The sequence below is a fragment of the Copadichromis virginalis genome, linkage group LG4, assembly GCF_057382275.1.
Source record: "Copadichromis virginalis isolate Kocher_CV1m ecotype Utaka linkage group LG4, C_Virginalis_male_GT1.1, whole genome shotgun sequence".
Classification (NCBI taxonomy): Eukaryota; Metazoa; Chordata; class Actinopteri; order Cichliformes; family Cichlidae; genus Copadichromis; species Copadichromis virginalis.
Window position 1 is genome coordinate 31684397 of NC_140621.1, and position 23285 is coordinate 31707681.

Sequence of the window (23285 nt, forward strand, 5' to 3'; positions counted from 1 at the left end):
TTTTATGACAGAACAAATAAGCTCCAGAGCCCCAAACCCTTTTTTTAGCAGGCTATAAACATGCTTTTTAGTATTGTAAAGGTGGGTATTTTAACATGGGTATCTATGGGGAATGACTCGCCTCGAGTGGCTGCTGCAGGTACTATAATTTTTAGCACTTACACGTTGTTTTCATTTTTTGGCTCTGGAAGTTGCTGGCTGGCCTGGGCGGATAGACCACTGGTGCCATGCATAAAAAAAGACTGCTAGCCTGGTTAAAAGACGAGTAGATAAATAAATCCAGCACCCTGTAGATTCTTGTGATAGCAGGGATATATATTTGTAGAATTTTATCTCTAAGAACAACTTCTCAGCTTTGCATGATGAAACCAAAACTGGTTCGAACTACCAGCACGTCTCCGTTGAATGCTGATGCATCTGTTTTTCAGCCACTTTGATCACGCTAGGTTGTAAAGTCGTTCAAATACTAAGTCAGGTGCCGCAAACAGGCACTGATTTGCTGAATGTCTTTATGGCACAGAACAAAGAGGATGCTTCTTGGGAAAATATCTTCCAGCGTGTTTATCCACTTCAGTAGACACAAAAAGAAATCCTCCAACTGAAGTAGAGAAATTGAGTTTGAGACAGCGAGCACGTTCTGAGCTAACTTATCACCAGCAGGAGATGTGAGAGTTGTTTTCTCAGCTGTGCTCTCATTTGTTTATGATAATAAACTGAAATATTAAGGTTTTTAAAATGAGAAAGTGGCATCTGTGTCTTTAGATACTGTGTGGCACAGGCTGCTGTACTTACTTTCCTTTTTTACTCCTTTGAAGACGCTCAGTTGAATGCTCTCTGCTGGAGAGCACGGGTCTGCTGGCTCTAAGTATGTAACTGTTGGCTGCCATGCTGTGCGGGCTGGGTGTGTACATGAATGTGAATGTAAGTCGAGGTGCTGGTGGGTTGTGGGAAGGAGTGAGTCGGCTGCTCAGCTGGCAGCCCCCATTTCTGCCTGCTTTGACATGTAGAAGCACTGCGATGGGCAAAAGTGCTGATGGTCAGAAAAGAAAGGGAGCGAGAGGCCGTTTCGGTCATGAATTATATATGGAGAGCCACTTTAAACAGCAACCCTGTCAACACATAATAACACCAGGCTGTGTTATAGCTGAAGTTACAGATACGAAGAATTAGCATGGGAGCTGGTAGGAGACGGAGGGCAGTGACGAAAACGGTTCGTGTGCCCTTTTTTTCCTCCCCCCATTTATAAAGTCACATGTTAACTTATGCTTTTCTCTAGTCGCTTGTAATGCATCACGTTGTTTCATTAAGGCCAGTGAGCAGATGTAAGTGAGGGGGAAAGGTCTGAGATGTAGCAAAAACAAGTGTGGGTAGGTGTGTAGATGCACACGCGAGGTGTTGGTGTGTTAGTGTTGCGGCAGTGATAAGATTGGTATGTCAATGTGCGAAACCCCGCTGTTTGGAGTGTAACATTCAGAACAACAATGTCAGTCTTCCTCAGATCCTGTGGGAAAGGCATTTCTATTGACAATCCCATTAAAAGCTGACACATTTCCACTGTGGGAATAACAGCTAGCTTTCGGGCATTGTCTGCCAGGAATAAGGCTGTGAATTTCACTCCCTGTTCAAGCAGTAATAGGTATATTCTCTGCAGGTTGCCTCGGGGATTGTGTAAAAACCTGGCGTTTGGTTCGAGCTCATGTCTTGCTCTGTAGTAAGACATATGAGTGCAGGAAAACCCGCAGCCATGTTAAACTATCAATTAACAGGTAATGGAAAATTCATGATAATAAGAGAGAGGTAGATTTGTTTGGGTTTTTTTGTTCACAAGCTTCCTGTCATTAAAGCGCACTGATGCATTGAGGTGACTGCAGAATCTTTGCTGCCAACATATCCACAAATCATACTGGATTAAATGATTATTTGATGCATTTTTAAATGACTCAGGGCTTTCATGTTGAAATATTTACCTGCCTGGAAATGTAATTTCCTGCAGCAGTTGGCGCCGCACATCTTCTCCCTTATTCGGTGTGATTGCCGACTGGTAGGCATGTTTATCTGATTGCTTTAATTGGATGTGATACGGAGGTAAACATGTGTCTGGATTGGCCACGGCTGTACTAAATGCTGCATTTGGACAGAGAAGACATAACTGCCAGGGTCACTGCCAGCGTTCGCCCTGCTGATCCTTCCTCAGCCCCAAAGTTCACGCTGTTCTCCTTAAGCAGCTAATGAAGTGCTGACACACTGGTTAACTCGTAGAGACACAGTCTAACGAGGTCTGATTAAAAGCCTCCGAGCCATCTTCATCTTCATCTGCTAATTAAATACATAACAAACGACTTGGGAGATGCAGCCATGACGGTGTGATGGAGCGTTTAGATGTTAGGGCATGCGCATCAGCCTGCTTGTGTTTGTGTGTGTGTTTGTGGGCATGTTGCACGCATGTTTGTTTCCATGACAAAAAACAAAAATGCTCACACTCCAGTTATAGTGCTTACTTGTGCATTTATAAGGGAGTGTGTCAAAAGTGCTATTTTTAGATCAAAGCTGCTGATAGCATTATTTTTCTGTTTGGAGAAAAACCGATGTAACATACATGTACAATACAAGGTAGAAAAACCATAAATCCACATAAGAAATCAAAATGTTGAGGTTTCTAGGAGCTAATACTTTGACTCGTTTACTGGAAGAAAAATAATCAGAACTTACAACAACAATTTAATTGTTTGACTCATTTTTAAAGATTCTGTGGCGCATAATGGCAAAATAATCAGCAGATAAATTGTTAGTGAAAGTAATTGTTAGCTGCAGGCTGTTTTTATTTATTTTATATATTTATATAAGAGTTATAATTAATATTACGGGCCTGTTTTACAGTTGTTTGATTAAACAATCCTGTAACAGCAAAACTATTAATTGTGATGTTTAGTTGCATGAAAAGACCCATCAGTCACCTTGGAGGTGATGGACACATGCAGGTTTCTATTTAAAATGTCCGTTTCCGAGGTACACTTTTGTTTACTGCTGGATTAAATAAGGATTATAAAACCACAATGTGTGTTTCTGATAATCGCTTTACACCAAGGATTTCTTTTGATTTGGTTTCCAAACCCACAGAAAAACCTGCGATCAGTGGGGTTGCAAATAATTTTTAATTCAATAATTTCACAGTCACTAAAAGGTGAAGGTTTTCACCATAGAAAAAAATTGCTAGTATTGCTGGTAAGTTGTAGCTTTCAACCTGATTTATATGTTAATAACTTAATTCTTACTAATTTTGTTTGTGTGTAACGTGATTTTCTCTTTTTTCCTTATTACTGGGAGTAGCGTTGTGTTAACAAATATAACATCTGCATGAATGCTGCCAACTGAAAAAAGGTGTTTCGTTGGGATGATTTCATTTTTACAGGAGTACAGGAGTCATCTGACAACTTCTTTAAATTCACCCCAGCATCTCTCCTGGAGCTCCTGCTCCCTATTTGGGAACCACTGCCTTAGGCAATCACTGTAGTATTGATTAAATGTACAAGAAATATGCAATCAGTCAAATAAATGTGTTTACATTGATAACTCTGACAGCTGGGTGCTTGCATGTTTTCGTATTTTAGGGGTTTTTTTTGTAAAGATTTTGAATCTGTCTCTTGGGTCACGTATTATCACACGTGATGTAGAAAAGCTGCAGTTTCTCGCATTTTCCGAGCAAATGTTAAACATGCACTTGTTACAATGATTAATCCGTACTCCTGTGAAATACATTCATTTTCTTGTTATTGGCTAATAAATTATTCATCTTTTTCTGCTCGGCTCTTATGCACCAACATCTCCATGACCCAAGTGACTACAGATTAAAGGGTACTGTGTTAAGGTTAATTAATGAGCTCAGTACTGGACAGGCGCGCTGGCTGAACATCTGTGCTTGCTGTGCTTACATCGCTGATAGTGCAACCAAGATACAGCTGCAGGGATAAGACACAAACACACACACAGACACGCACACCACACAAGCTATTCTGGATACTCTTTACACCAGAGACACTGAACCTCCCACACTATTATACGCGTATATGAGTTCTGCTGAGGTGTTTGGGTGTGTGGGGAGGCTGACCCTGTCTAGGGCTCATACGTGTTCGTGCAAATTTGGGCGTCTTGGCTTTTTATATACGAGTTTAATGGAGTTTTCTGTGTATGTTTCTCGCAGTACGGAGCAGTTGGTGGTGAAGATACTGAAAGCTTTGGACCTGCCAGCGAAGGATGCCAATGGCTTCTCTGACCCGTACGTGAAGATTTACCTACTGCCAGACAGGAAGAAGAAATTCCAGACAAAGGTGCTTCTCACTCCTACCACACTCATCCTTAGTGGCAAACTGCTCACTTGATGCTGTGGAAAAAGCTCACACAATAAAAGAATCCCCTTAAGATTTAAACAGCATCAGTTTTTTGTTTTCTCTCGGCCTGTTTCCTGATGCACTGATGGCCCAGCCTTCCCGTGGAGAATCGTTACAGTTCAACTAATGTAATCTAATCTAATCTGGAGCATAATTTATTCAGGATAATGTTCTTCTGACTATTACAGGGCTCTGCTACTCAACTCCTGCGTGTTATTTTGGTGTTTGAGGACAGCTCAGTCAATATTTAAGTACATTCCGGGACATTCTGTACCAGGAAATGTACCCTTAGCCCTTGAAAAATCCTCCTGTCTTCTAATTTATTCTCTGTGGAAAAGCTCAGAATTTATGAGCTCTGTGGCCTCACAAATGTGAGTTGTTGTTCTTTGTGTTAGATCTATAAATATCACCAGTAGCGCCCTGTCTCTGAACTTGTGAACCTGTGTAACATGTAAGAGAAAACAGAATTAAATGATGTGCATTTAACACCGCTCCTGCTTGTATGGGGGTTTCAAATTCAGTTTCACTAAAGGCCACAATGGGAAATGAGAATCACATCAAGGCCCACACATGCTTTAATCACGTCAAGGGTTATTGACCCTCGACCGGTCCACACAACAGTTTATTAGCCCTTATAACGTTTACTCAAAAAATAAATAAAAGATCTATGATCACCTGTATTATACAGCCGAGGCGGCTGCTGTGAAACTGGCTGCTCATAGAAATGAAACTTGGCCTTACAGCTCCATCACTTTGAGATTGGGCTCGGAGAACCATAGTCGCTGTACTTGCATTTCAGTGCAGCGACTTTCTGAAGCCTCTGTTCCCAGTCTGTGACTCCATATCTCGGCTGGATTCAACCGTCAAAATGACAAGGCAAAGGATGTTCTTTGAAAACACAAAATTGTCTCATGGAAATGGGTAAAGGGACCTCTCTTTACACTCGGCTATACTGCTGTCTAAAGCCCTGAAGATTATGGCTGTAAAACAGGGTTTGGGGCCTTGGTCTTTACTAAAGACATTTCTCTGGATTTTTAAATTATATTTTGCTGTAAATGATGAAATTCTTTTCACCTAACTTTCTGGCCGTGGAGTATTTTCACAGTGTCCACAGCGCCATATTTGCTACAAGGTGTTTTTTTTTTTTGGGGGGGGGGGGGGGGGGGGGGTTTGGTCTTTTTTATGCTGTGAAATATTTTCAGTCTTCATTTTCACATCATCTTAATCTCTCAGAAAACCCAAACCTTCCAGCTGATCAGTTAGCTAACTAGTGGCAGGATTAGTTTACCAAACACAAATGTGCAAATGAACATCATTGCCAGCACCTGCGACTGGCTGAAGTTGGTCAAAGCTGGGCCGTTGGCATGTACGTTGCTGCAGCCTTGCACATGTATTTGTGCCACTCTTGCGGCACCCCACCGTGCGGCTGTTTCAGCAGGACAAAGCCCGTCCCCACGCCGCCAGAGCGGTTCAGGCCTTTCAGGCCTAATATGTCTGCTGCTGAACACGTCTGGGACATGCAGGGTTGCACAGCTGCAGGCGTGCTTACATCACGTCCAGAGAAGGCTGTGCCTCCTATTAAATGCCTTCTATATAATACTATATGTTATAGTTGTACAATCTGCATTTCATTTTGACTGTCACATTTTTGATTGTACTATTTTCAGTTAAATGTAGATTAAAGGATATATGTATATATATATATTTAATCATTTTAAATTTTTCTTTCATGTTCTGGAAATGGGGTTGTACTTTTGCCGTGTTGGGATAAAAAGAATCAAAGAGGGCTGGGAAAGTGAGAAAAATAAGCTTTCAGTGACAGTGAAGCTGTATGATTTGGAAATTTCTCCCTTTTGTGTGACTGTCTCCGGCACATCAAAAGCCCCTTCAACCACTGAAAAGCATGAATGCTTCATCCATTTGCATAATACGGCTCCTCTTTTGTTTGGAGTGTAGGTGATTGTTTAATTTCAATCACATCCTCATTAACACCGAATTTTTATACCACTCATATTTTGCAATGCTTTTATGCCTCCAACCGTTTTCAAAAAAAGAAACACAACGCCTCGATGTAGATGTTAGGGCTTGTGTTCGGGTTGCAGAACTCAAAGAGCCTTCATCAGCTGCCTGTTTAATCCAAAGCTAACAAGTAATCATCAAGTGCTAATAAGCCGAAGTGACAGAGCCGCTCACGCAGCCACAAAAGTTGGATTTGGAAAACTGTGTGCATCACATTTTAATTTGCACATGCTTTATAACATGACAGCATCCACATCAAATGCTTTCATAGCAAATAAATCCCACTGGCAAAACAGCAAATAGCAAAATTATGTGTTGGAGCCGGAATGAGGTTGACGACAAATTTACAAACGGAGCCCACAATATGCTGAGATGTGATGAGGAGGAAATTATAGCCGCCGTCTTTCCGTGAGACTGAATTGATGTGACACGAGATACGAGAGTTAAGGAAAGAACTGTGCGTGTTTGACAAAAAGAAAATATTCAGTTTTAAATCTAGTTTTTGGTTGTTATTTAATTTCACAACTATGATTGGGTCTTCCATCCCAAAGGGAAAGGTGAAATTCACTTTTCTCACCCTGGCAAAGGAACAAGGTCAGCCAGTGTGTTAGATGATAATTATGTGGCTCGAGGACATTTTAGCAAACGCGGCACACTTTTAAACACATCCCTCTGTCATGTTTTTGAAATAATGTCAGTCATTAGCAAAAAAAGAAAGAAGTTGCTAATGCTTACAAGTCTGGGCTGATGTTGCTGTTTAGATTCACCCTTAAAGCTTTTAAAGCTCTCTGTTTTCTAATTTGTTTTGGGCGAAAGTGGAGAATATCTGTGTGCTTTAGATAGGGAAACAAAAGAAAGCCCAGGATTGAGAAAAAACACCATAAACTCAAATTCAGCCAAAGTTTAAATACCAAAAAACAGCGCTAAGCTCTCGGTGTCAAAGATGTTGCTTTAAAACACGAGGATCCTGTAGATTACTGCTTTCAAGGAAAGGAATTCTGAACAAATGCAGCTCAGTTTCTGCCTCCAAGGAAAGCATTTTGAAATTTGCATTGCTTCATTCAAGTCACACATAAAAGCCAGAAGACAAACTTTGAAACATTCAGCAGGTCGTTTGAGGATTTTTGAAGCTACAAATCCTCAGTGACTCCTCTCCTCTGCTGGAAAAAAGAAAACATCCTGTTTGTTTGGTTGAAGAAATATAGTTGCACTTTGTGAAACAGCCTGAAAAATACATTTTACTTTGCGGCAGATTATAATGATTTTTCATAAATTCAGCAGAGGATTCTGGGTGCATTTTCAATAGAGCATTAAGAGTTGCCAAACAAGTCGCTGGTTTTCATGAATTTATCTTCAGAAATGTCTTGTGTTTTTAGCTGGAATGAAAGAATCAATAAAAAAGACTCAAATGTGAAAATAACTTATATATAAAAGAGTAAATCTGCAGATTAAAACAGAAAAAATTCCTTTGCAAGTACTTATTATTCTGCATGAAAAGTTACAAATATAAAGAGAATCGGTAATAAAACAAAAATGGATGGATGGATGAAATGATGATATTAAAAATTGTTATTACTGTATTATAAATTAACACATCAGGTAACGGCCCTTAAAAAGATATAAGTCTGTAGCTACAGTGCAGTTCACCTATTACTAGTCTATCAAAGTAGTTCTGCATAATTATTAATTTAAAATAGTCTTTATTTATTTCGTCCTGGTATCGCCCCTCAGTTCAATAGCCTGAGTCGCACAAGCCTGGAGACTGTTTGATAATTGCCTGGCAACAGTCGGTTGCTAGGAGAAATGTGCATTCTCTGACCAGTTGGAAACTGGTTGCTGGCAGTGACTTGGTGAAATTGTTTGCAAAGACGTATATAATGCTGCACTGAAAAAGTACTTGTGATTCCTTTGGTTGCAACCAGGTTGCTGCAGTTGCATTTCTGCACATGTCAATTACTCACCTAGCAACCGCTTTCACTCAGCAGCCTCCAGAAGTTGCCAACAATTCTGTAAGCATGTGGGACTAAAATAAGCCAGACTAGCGCCCTTCAAGCCATTTTTTTCCAGGAGTTGCCTTAGGCAGGAACTACTGGCTTATAAGTATTCCTTGCACTTATTTGATACCTTAATAACAGAAGGTAACATCAGGTTAAATGTGTTTTGAGTAATTCTAGCTGATGGAATTGCCATTGCTTTTTACTGACAGCATACTATTGAGAGACAGCAATGAAAATATAGGCAGTGGCACTCTTATTACAGTGCAAGTCCAGGGTGTGTGGGCTGTAAAATATAGTAGTCCCTTGCTACCCCTTCGTTCCCCATTCCCACCTGAAAATTTTTTACCTACCTATTAATTATTTCATTACTACAATACGAGTACAAGATATTTACACAGCTATGATCTAAACAGTAAATTCTGTCTGTCTTTCAGGTCCACAGGAAGACCTTAAACCCAGTGTTCAATGAGACATTTCAGTTTGGCGTGCCGCTGAATGAGCTACATTCCAGGAAACTGCATTTCTCCGTGTACGACTTTGACCGCTTCTCCAGACACGACCTGATAGGCCAGGTAGTGGTGGACAACCTGCTGGACTTCAGCGAGGGCACCGGGGACAAACCCATCTGGAGGGACATTGTAGAGGGCACTGCGGTAAGAAATAACCCAAAATAGACATGCTCATTTGGAGGAGATGCCCACTGTAGATTAGATTTGATGAAATTTGAATGAGCCTTGTGGTGCATTTGGGCCGTTGCAGCTGCAAATTATGGGCCAAAGCTGTGATAAATAGAACTGAAACAGAAATGGGAAATCTGACAGCTTCTATTTGAGATTTAAGGCAGAAGTGGGTGCCGTAACGTTACAAAAATGTATCTCAATTTTGGCCTCGGAAGAAAGAGAAAACAAATATAGCTGTATGAAGGTACAAAAAGGTAGACACAGACACGAGGTGAGTCAGAGTTATTATACCGGTTTTTCAATAGTTCTTATTTTTATTGCATTTTAAACCTCTTTTGTTCAGCTTAGTTCCAGTTTTGGTCATCTCAGTTTTGTTTTTATCAAAACAAGCTTATGTTCACATATGAGCGCATAATGTTCTGCCAGTTAAATGTTATTTTTATATCAGTTAACTAAAAGGTTTCAATATTTATTAAAGGGTTAACATATTGGGAAGTTGAAAGAAGGAAAAAAGGACCTGCACTGTTTGTTTTTCTTGTACTTTGCTGCTTCAGTTTTACATTCTTTTTCATGTCTCTGTGACAAAGAGAAAAACAATCTCAAGGATTTTAGAACTTTCAATTACTCAAATGTTTAACAAAACCTTTGGCCGTCACTGTCTTGTATTTCCTGTTGGACAAAAGATGCAGTGAAAAAGTTTATGGCCCTGAAAGTAAAGCAACAATTGACTGACGTGCCATGAATTGTTTGCATTTTTCGAATAATGACAACAAAAGTGCAGTAAACTGAAAAAAGTAGTAAATCCTTGGCTTTTAACTGCGTGAATTATCTCGGGTACACTTGCACACAATAATTTGCAGGTAGGTTATCGAGCAACTGGAAGAACGTGCCACAGTTCTGTGGATTCAAGTTGTCTCTGCTGCATTTTTGTCTTAATGTAATCCCAGACCCACACCATCTGTTTGTTGTTCTGGTGACTCGAGATAGTTCTTTAGGATTCTGTTTGTTTGGGCTCGTCGTCCTGCTTCAGACATAATTTGAAGCCAGTCAGACATTTCTCTGATGGTCATGTATGATGCAATCTCTCCCCAGATCTTCCAGATTTCCCTGAGAGTACAGAATTATGTTAACAAAAAAAATAACATTCAGTTACCAAAATGACAAAAGCATGAAAAGCCACAATAGTTTTATTCTTAAAGACAGCCACTTACTAAATGTGGATGTCTAAATACCTGAATTCTTTTACTTTGAAAATCATTTTCTGAATTGATGTGGTTTGTATTTAATGTCATTAAAAGTTTCAAATATTTGATAAATATGAATAAAAGATGCTTTAAGGCTTCTGCAATTAAACTGGACAATTTTTGGACCGAGTCAAGAATGTTTTATTACTCAGGTTTTGCAGGGGAAATTAAGACTCAAATACTAACACATGTCGGAATCATCTAAAATAAACCCAGCTTGTATTGTATATGTAGGAGGAGGAGAAGTATAGAAATGGTACAGAGCGGAAATGGCCTGCAGCACAGATTAATTCGCAGTCTGGTAAAGTAACAAAGCAGCTCAGAAGAGTCCAGATAGATTACTGGAAGGGCAATGCTAGCCACTTCCAAACTTTATATTAGGCAATGTCCAAGTAGATTTATATGAAATATTCATAGAAGGCTATTAGCAAATTAGATGGAGCAGAGTCTTAAACATTTTTTGGCATGGGGCTTTAATTTATTAAGTAAGTTTAAAGCATCAGCATCATCGGCGTATTTCAGTGTTTCACTTTGGGAAGTATTGATTAGTGAGCCTCAAAGCCACTAAGGAGCCATCGCATCACCGTGTGATCTGAATACCACCGGTGTCATTACCGAGGTGCCACTGAGAGCACGGGCAGATCAGCAGATAGCACTAGAGGCAGAGATATAAAAAGCCCACATGTCGTTGCTTGTATTTAACTCTTTCCTAGTCAGTGACTTCAGCAGATCGGTGTATGATTCATTTACAGCGACAGCATTTCCCACGTGCCCAAACACTCCTGCTGTCCACATCGGGACACCTGCTGTCGCGCGCTGTCAGTCACAGATCTAACTCGTTTCAAGCACAGATAGCAAACCACAGAATTCTTATCTCTGTGTTTCTGATGCTGCGTGTGATCTGTCTGACCTCGCCCCATTTCTGATCTCTGTTTGCGTGTATATTGACCTACAGGAGAAGGCCGATCTCGGGGAACTTAATTTCTCGCTGTGTTACCTGCCCACTGCAGGCAGGCTCACCGCTACAATCATCAAGGCCACCAACCTCAAAGCCATGGACCTGACTGGTTTCTCAGGTAAAGAATTAATGCATTCACACACATCATGCTGCTGCAAGACCTCCAGCAAGCACTCTGACTGGAAACTCATTTAGAGGAAAAATATGACAGAAAACAGCTTAAGCGCTGTCTGCAAAAACAGCTGCTGGTGATATATGTTGCTTTCCTGAGTGCTTTTAGCTTTATATCCTGATCTGACTGATCACTGGCCAGATGTATACCATAATAACTGGCGTGAAGCCCTGTAGAGATATTTTTCTCCTGTGGGTAAACATCACTGGTAAACATGGTGTTAGATCCTTTTTCGATAAAATAGTCATTTACATGCCATTTAGCAACAAATGAAGAAGAAAGTCTTCTACAGCAGAGGCCGCCGCCACAGATCGGTGTAATGCGGCTTTGTAACACATGACGGAGGACGCCAACTCCTCTTTCGTTACCGTTATCTCCACTTTCAATAAAACCAACAAGCGTGCATAAAAAATGTTGTCAGAAAGGAATTCCCCAAAACCTAATAAATTACTTACAGGAGCAGACGTAGCGTGACGAGGCAAATTACTACAAATCTTTGCTAAATATTCCCTGAATATATAGAGCATCACCAGATTGACTGTATTTAACTGTGTGACCAGAGCTTCAAGGGGTAGAGGCACCTCAACCATCTGACCTGGAGGCGTTGCAGACGTAGAAATGCGAATCCAAATTCTGATATTTAATTAACAATTATATTAAAAAGAGATTTGAGTTATCCTTCACTTAAGGGCTTGATGATTGCCCTCTCAGATTAAATGAGATCTGAAATGTTAATGATCGCACGCTGCTATTGTTCCTCGCTGATCCCGACATGATTGCGGGCCCGGAAAGATGCTTAAACGTGGCATAAAAACAGAGTCGTGTGGGTGTGTGTGTTTTCCTTGGCTGCTGTCACCAGGCTGCACATGTTGAATGGATAACTGAGGTGATTCAACCTGTGCTGCTTTTCTCCCTTTGTGTTCTTAATCCAGCTTTGCCAAGGTGACTTGATTTTCATGCCTTTTATGCGTTACAGATGCGGATACCTGTGAACATAATACCTAACAGCATTCACAGGAGTCCCCTCTTATCTTATTCTCTCTGCTTCCGCCCCCTGCTTCTCTCTGGCTCTCTCCACCTCTTTCTTCTTCTGCTCCTCTCCACGCCTCCCCCTCTTCCTTTTCCCACCACCTGCTTTCTTTCCCTTCCCATCTTCCTTGTTCTCCCCCCCTCCCCGTTCTCTGCTTCAGATCCGTACGTGAAGGCCTCTCTGGTATGTGACGGGCGGAGGCTAAAAAAGAGGAAGACCTCCATCAAGAAGAACACGCTGAATCCCACGTACAACGAGGCGCTGGTGTTTGACATTCCCAATGAAAATATAGAAAATGTATCCATCATCATCGCAGTGATGGACTATGACTGGTGAGCACGCTGAGGTGTTATTATAGTGAAGCACGCTCCAGGGGATTTCAGATCAATTCAAGCGTTGCTGTGAAGTAGCTGCTTATTGAATGTGCGCTTTTTGCGCATGAGGCGCGATGCTGCTTTTGGGTCATCACATTTTGACGCGCTGCAGCTGTGTTGAACACGATGAGGGGCCCCTTGTGAGTCAGCCTCCTTGTGGATGTTCCCTGTTTTACATAGACGGGCACCTCATGAATAAGAATGATTTATGCTAATAGCGAAGAAGGAAGTGTAACCCTGCCAGCGTTGGGCTGTCTGACGCTTGCAGCAACACTTGGCTGCTTGATGTGTTTGTGTACAAATGTACCGCCTCCCTATTATGTAGCCTGCCCTCCATTTGGCATCTCTATAGGTGTGTGCTTTTGTATGTTTGTGCTCATGCCTGCTTCCTCACTGACAGAGGTTTTATACAGAGCTGTGTGTATTTGTGAGCTGCTATTCAATTCCCTTCCTCAACCGCTGTATTCTTTTCCCAATACTCAAGGTTGATAAATGAGACTCTGCGGCTGCTTCTTACAAGCCCTGTCTCCCTCCTTCTGCTTTTCTAATCCCTCTCTTCAACCGTTTCCTTTTCTAACTGCTTGTTTTTCTCTCTCTCTCTCTGTCTCTCCCATCCTCGCTTCCACTCCTCCTGCCCTTGCTGCGTATCAGCATCGGTCATAACGAGGTTATAGGGATGTGTCGTGTAGGGAGCGAAGCTGAAGGTCCGGGGAGGGAGCACTGGGCTGCCATGCTGGCCAATCCTCGCAAACCAATAGAGCACTGGCATCAGCTTGTGGAGGTAATGAGCATACGAGCGTGTGAGTCTATGCGTGTGCATCTGTGTGCTTTCACTATGAGTACATATGCTTGGGTGCTGAGCATAACTATAATAATTTATACAATATGATGAAAATGATTTAGCATTAGCATAGTAACAGTGACATTAGCATGGAAGAAATGGTACAGTTTGAGTGGAAGGAGTAGCAGTGATAGAATAATTACTCAGCTTTTGTTTAAACTCTTCCTCTCTGATGGTCCCAGGCAGTATTTGTTATTAGAGCACCGACAGGCTGCAGAGCATGACACATTCACTTAAGAAGCCGTATAATATTACCTTGACTTAAAGTGAAGCAGCTGTTGCTGAATTTCATATTTGTTGCAGTGGATTTGCTCACAAACATGGGCTCACAAACATCAGCGTTGCTCTCTTTTATAGATTTTATTAGGTCAAATTTGAAAGGTTAAATCCTCAGAATTTGCTGGTGGTAAGATTAAGAGGACTATTTGCATTTCAAAGTTCTTGACCAAACGTCTCTATTCCACTGAGCTCAGAGTTGTTTAGGTTTTGCCACTGTTAGTGATTATATTTGGGAATCTATTTTCAGGTGGAAATGTCAAACAAAAGCAAAGGCCTTTAGAGGTCTAGAAAAAGAAGCAAAATAAAATTCAAAAACATTCTACCATAGGTAAGAGGTAATAACAAATACTGCCTGGGAACATATGCACTTTCATATGAGAGTTAAAAGTAATTATTACGCAGGATGTGCCATTGTGTGAAACACCTCCTAATCTCTATAATGCATAATTATATGTAGATAAGCTTAGATAAACGTCATTATTTCCAGCAGACAGACTTTCTTATCTTTTCTGAGTCAGGTAAGCTGTTTCCTTACACTGCTCACATCCACCATATGAAACAACAGCTGCTGGCTCTTTCATATTTACGTATATACCTCGCACACTGTTGCACTGTTCCTTTAAAGTGGCAGTTCACCCCAAACTAAACCTACATGTTTGCCTTCGTCATGTAGTGCTGTTCATCTATTTGAGTGAGTCATCCCGTTTTGGAGATTTGACTGTTGACTGTAGAAATGTCTGGCTTCTGCCTGCTTTGCCTTTGATGTGCCAAAAAAGAGCCATATTAAAAAACTCTGCAGAAATGTCTTTTTTTGGAAGACATGCACTGGTTATTCAGGAAAAAAAAATCCTCAGACCTGAGCGGCTTCATGTAGGAGCCATTTTCTTTCTATGAAACAACACCTGCCAGCCAGAGGAAGCGTACAGCCAGCTAATGTTACAGCTCAGCTGAGTGTTTGCATCCTGCCACGCTTTCACAAGCGTGAGCCTCTCGTCACAGGAGGCTGCACCCTTCCCTCTGCTACGGTTGGTGTAGTTCAGTAGACAGAAAAAAAGCATCTCTTTCAATTTCTGGAAAATGACATCTTTTCTGTGAATTTTCAACTCTTTTTAGTTTTTTTTGTTGCCTCTACTGGAAGGTTTTGCATGATTCAAAGATCCTTTTGTGTCTTTTACTGGGGTTTGCAGTACCTTAGTTAATCCTCTGTGTGAAACAAGCCTTTTTGGCAGTCTTACTTTGAAGCAATCCCTCCGTTTAAGCCAACTTTTTCTTCTTGGCTACTCCTTATACACAGAAGGGTTGGTGAGTAGAAAGAATATCTGAAATCAAGTCTTTAGAGACGCCTGAGGTGTCATCTAAAGCCACCATATTAAGACCCGAACTCTTCCACCACATATATTTTTAATTTCTCTTTGGTATTCGGGCACATTGGGGCCCGATGAATGTAAAAACAAAGAATTAACAGATTTTTTTTTACCTTATTTTTATTTTTAAGAAAAATAAGAGCCACATATGAGGATATTCGTTTAAAATTTTGATAGAACAGTAGCAGCATAATGTCCTCATAAGTGGATATCAGGCCCTTATAGAGCAAAATACTTTAGTCTAAATTACCCAAAATGTGATGTCCACATATGTGGACGCCAGGTCCTAGGAGGTTAAAGAAAAGGCAGTCTGTACAGCTGGACACCAAAACAATAGCTAAACAGCACTGCAAGCCACAGATAAAATAGGTGTTAGATTTGGAGATTAACTAAAACCTTAAATACTATTTTGAGAAAAAAGTCGAAATGTGAAGATTAAAGCTGTCGTTTCAAGTCAAGCGACTGCCAACTCTCTACAAAACGCTTCGTGTACATGAGTTAGTGAAATCGTACTTCAGTAATGGTTTCAGTAGCAATCACACAGTGTGGTGATAAGTATAAGGACATTGAAGAGACGCAGAAAGCTGCATCTAGTCAGAACAAAAAAAAAAACACACAAACTTGGACCAGTTGGCCAGATTTGTACAAAATTAAATATCCGGCAATGGACAGATGCAAGGATGTCGATGTTTACAACCCTCGTGCAATAAAGAGAATGTATGTTGTGTCACAAGACACAATAAGACAGCCGATCAAGTTGCTTCAATAACTCTACGCGTGGCATTTTGCAGAGGGCATATCAGCCGTGGCAGCTGTTAATAATTTTTTTCCTTAATGTTGCCCTAATACTGCTTTGCACTGTAACTCTGTGCATAACACATAAGCAACTACACTTTCCACCTAAAAGTATGATAGACAAAGTAAGATGAGTAGCCGTGGTACTTCAGCATAATGTCTAAAATTTACATTTTCTTTTTCCTTTTTTTTAACTGAATGTATCAAAAGTGTTTTCTTTGTCACAAAGAATTAACATAATTGTCAAACATATTCTTCCTTGCAGGAAAAAGCAATCGGTACATTTGTGTCAAAGAGTTCCACCACATCCTCCCCGAAGCCACACATCGTGGTGGACAGTCCCCACTCCGATTAAAACTGTGAGTCTCTCCTGACTTCGTTCTTTCCACGCCATGGTTTCTGAGCTATTATTTTCTTGTCATCAGGATATGGTAATTTGTGTCATCACTCCGGTAGCAATAAAATATCTCCTGGAGTTCAGCTTGTAAAGTGGATGCACTTTTTTTTTTAATCTGAAAGTGTAGTACATATCTACAAAATGTGCAGCAGATGCTTCTCCAGACAGATTTACACAGGAAAACTAGTCAAGTCTTTAAAAGCATGACCTGACTGGGAATGTGTGATAAAGTGGAAGCTGTGGAGCTGTCAGATGTAGGAGCTGTAAGGCAGAGGCATGTGTATAATCTCAATGTTATGGGTTATATAATGCATCTCAACCCTCCTCCCTACAAACGTACAGTACTGCGTGCTGTTTATATCTTCTCGACCCCCCTCCCTCCCCCTAACTCACGCTCTTCCTTAATCTGCTTCTCCCCCCTTATTCCTTCTTTCCTCAGGTCATCATCATCTCTACAGCTCCAGACTTTGCTTTCTTTCTTCTCATCTGTGAATAATTCTCTCCATCAAAGAAAGAGAGACGTGGAGACACTGCTAGTGTCCAACTGCTAGTGCTGTTCTGCTCCTGCTAATGAATCCTTCAACTCCTGTGCTGTCTTTACTGAGCTGGAGGGGGGAAAAATCAGCTCCATCCATCACAAGCTACACTTTTGAGCATCAGACTACACATTTACAAACACATGTGGACACTTAACGGTACAGTGGACTGAAATCAGGTGTACATTTTGGGATCTAGCGAGGAAACACCCACCCACACACACACACAGACAAATACACAAATACAGAGTTTGTAGTATGTGAGTAGTCCATGTGTGCTTCAGATTAGTGTAGTATTTCATCTAGAAGGAGTGTGACGTGACAAACTTTTTCTCTCTTGAAAACTAAAAAAAGTCAAAAGTAAGCCATCGTAGAATGGTCATTTCAAACAGGACCAAAGGTTCGTGCCCTTGTACAGACTACAAAAGAAGAAAATCCTTATGTCAATATTTTTCTTTTAGTGTACAGTATATGCCGTACTGTATAGGAATACATCTCATGTAGTACTAGCAGGGCGAAATATCCACCGTGGATACTCTCGGCCATTTTGGACGCCTTCTCCAGGGTTCCTACCCTCTGGTTTCAGAGTTAACTCGCTTATTTTCCCCAGAGGAAAGATGACGAGGCATCCAGTGGTCTTTATTGATGTCAGAAGAGCGAAAAATGAGGACAGACTCATTGGTCTAAGCATGTTACATAGCCTTGAAATGTGTCCCTCTTCCTCATGCTTTTTGTCACAGTCCTCATGGTACTCGTTAGTATTTTTTAAATTATTTTGCTCTGTCATTTGTGTGAAACAGTATACATGCAACCATGCGGAAATGAGTTTATTCATGCCATTTTTTTTACGGTCCACTGAGGATGAGATGATGCGAGACACGAACTATTTGATCGACACTGGCTTTCAGGCCAAATCGCCAGACTTTTCCTAATGTAGGACAAAACGGGTTCAACGAATCCTGGCTTTAGGATTGGACCAGCATCTGTTTGGAGTGCACTAGCTGGAGGATGTATCCCACACTGAAGGATATCACCACTCTAATTTATTTTTCAATCATTCCAGGACAATGTGTTTTTTGTTGTTTTTGTTCCTCAAGCTTCAATTGACAAAATTATTAGTCCATATCATGTCACCGACAAGACTTTAGGAGGACACACACGTCCGTGTTGCTTTTATTAGTGTGTGTTTCTGTGTTTGTGGGCGTGTTTGTTTTGTATCGTGTGTGTCTGTGCGTGTGTGTATGCCTGCGTGTCACTGTGACCTTGTGTGTGACACGTTTTTGTGCTCACCTCCTCCTTTTCCTCCTCTCCCGTGTCCTTTTCCTGTCTTGCCTCCCTCGCTCCTCGAATCCCGGCATCCACAGACTGTCTTGGAGCCAACTTTGTGTTGTGTCTTTACAAGGAGCTATTTTCTGTGTGTGTGTGTGTGTGTGTGTGTGTGTGTGTGTGTGTGTGTGTGTGTGTGTGTGAGTGAGTGAATGTGTATGTACTATACGTGCCTCATTGCACTAGGTGGGGAAACACTGTCTTTCATAGACATTAGTTTGTATTGTCTATGTCGTCTCTGAAATCAGCTGCCAATCATTCAGCCCTTCTCTCCTCTCTCACCCTTTGCCTGATGTAAGTAACTGTGTTGATTGTGTACTTCTTTCAGTAGTTTGTGTACTGTATGTCCGAGGGAAAATCAGGACGGCACTGGGATTGATCATTTTAATTGTTGGGTGTGTTTTGATTACATTCATGAGAAGGAAGACAACAAAAAATAAAAGGTTTAAGGGAAAAAAAAACAGATCAAGATAAATTTAGATCCCCATAAAGGCGAGACATCAGGGAGGAGGTGTTGTGAGAAATGAGCGCTTGAAATATCTGCACTACTTGTGTAAACCGATACAGACTTTTCAAAGCCATGTCTGTCACCACACTGTAACCTCAGCAAAACAGTACAACACCTCACTGCAGCTACTTGTATTGTTGCCATTTCAGTCTCATCCTCACGTGCACAAACACACACGTGTGTGTATTTTGTGCGTGCAGTTTGGGGATGGGGGGGGGGGTCTAGTTTTCCTTTGGATCAGTGAAGGTAGCAGGAGGTTATAATTACATCTGAAAGTATTTTGTGTTGTTTGTCAGATGGGGGGTTATTGATCAGCTTGTATAAGTAGATATGGTATTGATCCATCGGTCTAGAGGCCCCATAAACTCTCCTCCTTTCCCAGCCTCTCTCCTTCTCTCTCTGCTTGTGTCTACCCTATTTAGCCCTAGTGTTACTGCCTTGTGATAGACTGCAAAACTCATACTGGAGCCAGCACATTCCCTTATTCTCCTCCTCCCTCTGCCCCCCCCTCCACCCGCACCCCATCTAAACCCCTCCCTTTCTGTTTCTGTCTGTCTGATTACTCATTTTCTCCTCCAGCAATCCTTACCTTTCCTCCTGCAACTCTCCATCACCTAACCATTTTTCCTGCTCTACTTTTTCCTCCCCAGTTCCTTCAGCTTTCTCCCCCCATCTTGCCCTCTTTCTTTCTCTCTGTGTATGACAACCCCACCCCACCCTTTCCGTCCTCCTCCCTATTCTCCCCCTCGCTGTCTTCTCTCGTTTGTGCAGTTCCGACTGGTCATGGGGAAACATGTTTGCATGCTTATATTAACATGAATGATGTCAACTTGATGCAATGAAAATTATATAAGTGATGCTTTAAGCAAAATCTGACAAAGAACTTGATACTAATACTACTAATGACGACTAAAAGGAGATCTAGCAGATGTTTATCTCTGTGGTCAAAAACAACACTGAAGAAAAAGGATTGTTTATGCTGTATTTATCTTTCTCGAATTGGTATTCCTTTTGATTTTCATTTGTTCTTTTTATATATAATTTATTCAAGAGGTTTACTTTTTTATTGGTTAATGCTGAGTATTTTGATTGAGAGGTTAAGCCAGGGCGATCGTTTCAGTCGAGATAGCTGTACCAGGTCGCAGGATGTCTGTGAATGTGTAAGTAACAGTGTGGCTGAAGTAATGATCATGGAAATAAAGGATATGTATCATCCAGCCTCGTGTTTCTTACTTCCCTTGATGCACTGGGCTGTCACAGATGCCAGGCAGTGTGCTACGTGCTATATATAATATACAAACTTCACAAACTTCTGAGCATTTCACATGTCCACAGTGTATATTTGCCTCAGGCATAGAAGGTAAGACCTGGATAGAGACTGCCTGAACTCTGAACTTTTTTATTTATTTTTTGAGTTTTTGGACTTTCAGCTGTGCATTACGTCGCATGTAATTATTCAGCCACTTTGTCATGAATTCTTTATTGTGGCCACATTTTGCCTAAATGCAACGTGGAGCACCGTTGCCTGCCCTGTGTGCGCACCCACATCTGCACTCCTACTTCTATTTTGTCTCCCTTTCTTTTAGAAAAATCACTCATATCATTTGTCATGTGGTTATTATCCCTCGTTAAAGCCCACCAGCAGCAAGCTGCACCTCCGGTGTTTCGGCAGAAAGCAGAGTGAGGAGGAAGAGGAAGCTCAGATGTGCAGAGGAATGACAGAGAAGGAGGATTAGGGGGGGATTAAACAAATGAAGGAGGATGAAGAACCACAGAATGTCAGCGAGGAAGAGAACAGGAGGAGGAGGAGAACACAAATGGGAAAACCTGGAGGAGAGAGGCGATAGCTGCTTGCAGGATGAGTGGAACTGGACACAGGAGGAGGTGGAGGAAGCTAGTTCTGTATATAGACACACTCATAAAGGGGCACCTGCAGCATACTGACAGTGTTAACAGTTCAAGAAGTGCAAAAAACACACACACACGTGACATCGACCAGTTAGCACAGCTTTAATGGGCTACGCTCTTGAGCAAAAAATGAGAGGAGGGGCTGGGTGGGGGGGGGGGGGGGGGGGTGCTGTCTCCATGGCAACTTTCCCACCGTGTAAAAAAAATCATTTAGTCGGAAAGACATTTCACTCAGTTCACTGAACTGAAAGAGGCAGAGAGGAGGGAGGGGGGAGCAAGTGAGACACTGGGTGTGGGAGTGTGTGTGTATGTGTGTGTAGCATAGAGCTGTGTGTATCACGCTTGAGGGACAGATCTAAAGGTATCTAAAAGCTGACAGCAATGCATTAACCCTTATTGCAAATATATCTGATTATTAAACATAATGATAATGAATTCACCTGCATCATTAAAGATGTATGCTGTAACTCTGGGTGATGCTTTGGTTTTATAGTTTTCTTGACAGGGCCATCTGCATGGAGCCCAATCTTTATGTAACATGTTGAAATTCACTTTATGCCACGACATTAAACCTGTGTCTCCAGCGCGCCGGAAACGCCCAACTTTTGCTTTCTCATTTTGAAAGTACGCCAACCACTTATTATGCCACGTATACAGTTTTTAACATTTTATTCCAAAACTATAAATAATACCCGAAACCTTTCAAAATAATGAATTCAATGAATGCATGCAAGTGGAAACTTCAGCCAGCAGGGGTATTAGAGGAGCCTGCCTCTGCAGGGGAGCAGTGTATTAATACAGGAGTGAGCCCCAGGATCTGACCTTCTCTGCAAACTGCTGCCATGGAGGAACTTGCTATTCACCTGATGAGCACAAACTTATGTAAAACATCCACTGACATTAAATTGCCGCATGCATGGCTTTAAATGATGAATGCTCGGGAAGTTCTGTACAAGATTAGAAACTGAGGTAAAATCCATAATTAAACTCTGTTTTATTACTTTTCATTGCTGGTCCATGATTTGACAGAAAAAGGTAATTTTCTATGAAGATTTTTAAAAATACTATCAGATCTAATACTCTGGGCAGGAGTGTGTCCAGCGGAGCTCATGGGACGGAGCTGTCTAACCAAAATATAACTGAATTAATTATCTTTGAACTAATGACACAAATAAATTTTAACGCATTCATTTAAATATGTCTGTGTTACTCCACTTTCTGCTTCCACCTCACTATATGTTGGATCCAAATATTGCATTTTGTTCTCCATGTCATTTATTTTAAAGCTTTTAGATATGATTTTAAAACACAAATTTAAATGTTGCCTTTTTTTTATATGTTTTTGTTTTATTTTTTGTTTTTTAATAGTTTTTTATGGTTTAAAGTGATTTACACATTAATGAATAATTGTGATCTAACAATATAATGCCTGTGCTTCTGGAAAGGCCCCTTCCCTTTACTTCAGGCACCTTATTTATTGCTAAAACCTTTCTTAAGTCAGATTTTGACATTGCTACTTCACCACTTTGCAAAACAGTTATTCAATGCTGAAGAATTTTCAGGCTCTTTTGCAGCACAGTTTTTACGTATTACATTGTTTCAGGTTGCACAAAAGCCTACAAATCACACCTAAGGTTTTCAACATAAATTTTTCTACATTGGATTTATTTCTGATCAAATATTACGATTTCCTGTTGGCCACTTTTCCTTCACATTCATGGAAACGCCTCTGGTAACCTATTTGTCTGGTAACCTATTTGTGTGGATGCCATTGTATCAGCATGCTGGCTGTGATTACCTGTTGTGAGGCGACCATCTGGCCCTCAGCATCCCAGCTGGGTACCAATGTCAGGAGACGGATTGTCTTTACCATACCACCTGGACCTTGCAGACATAGATAGCTACAGCACCAACTATATTTCTGATTCATATTGTATTATGTAATTCTGTGACCAAACAAGGAACATAAGAGGAAAAAAAAGAAAAGAAAACACTGTCTGGTCTTCCAAAGGCATACACTGAAAGCAGGCCTTCTGTAATTGTTGGCAACTGCTGGCATTGTGTGTGTTGAAGTTCAAAGCAGCGAGACACACTGTATATTCCTCTGAGCGGCAGAAAGCATCAGAGTTGCAAAGTAAAGGGGTGCCTACGCAGGCACACACACACACACACACACACACACACACACACACACACACACACACACCATCCATTCTGTCAGTTTAATTTGGCCATGATGCTCATTCAAAATAAAAAAGCTCTGTGGAGGAGCTAATGTTTGCATCCAGGGGGTAGCCTTGGGCATAAACCCTCCCTCAGATGAACTTTCTTTAGGTCGCCTGAAGTGTTCTTGCTTACTGACGCCCAAATAGAAAAGCTGCTTGAGCCCACAGCTTGTTGCCCTCCTTAGAATTTAGGTTAAATTGATGTGGAGCATTGTTTCTGTGGGAGGGTTTGAGCTTGATTAGCTCT

At 41.2% G+C, this 23285-nt stretch overlaps 1 protein-coding gene across 1 annotated transcript in view; it reads left to right on the forward strand.

Moving 5' to 3' along the window:
• Positions 1 to 20122, forward strand: part of syt3 (synaptotagmin III) — a 41741-nt gene extending 21619 nt beyond the window's left edge. The window contains exons 7-13 of the mRNA XM_085454923.1: positions 4199 to 4325; positions 8836 to 9054; positions 11281 to 11401; positions 12646 to 12817; positions 13511 to 13640; positions 16404 to 16497; positions 16975 to 20122. Coding sequence (XP_085311049.1) covers positions 4199 to 4325; positions 8836 to 9054; positions 11281 to 11401; positions 12646 to 12817; positions 13511 to 13640; positions 16404 to 16493 — 859 coding nt within the window. The 3' untranslated portion in view covers positions 16494 to 16497; positions 16975 to 20122. The remainder of the gene's footprint in view (positions 1 to 4198; positions 4326 to 8835; positions 9055 to 11280; positions 11402 to 12645; positions 12818 to 13510; positions 13641 to 16403; positions 16498 to 16974) is intronic.
• Positions 20123 to 23285: the final 3163 nt, after the last annotated feature.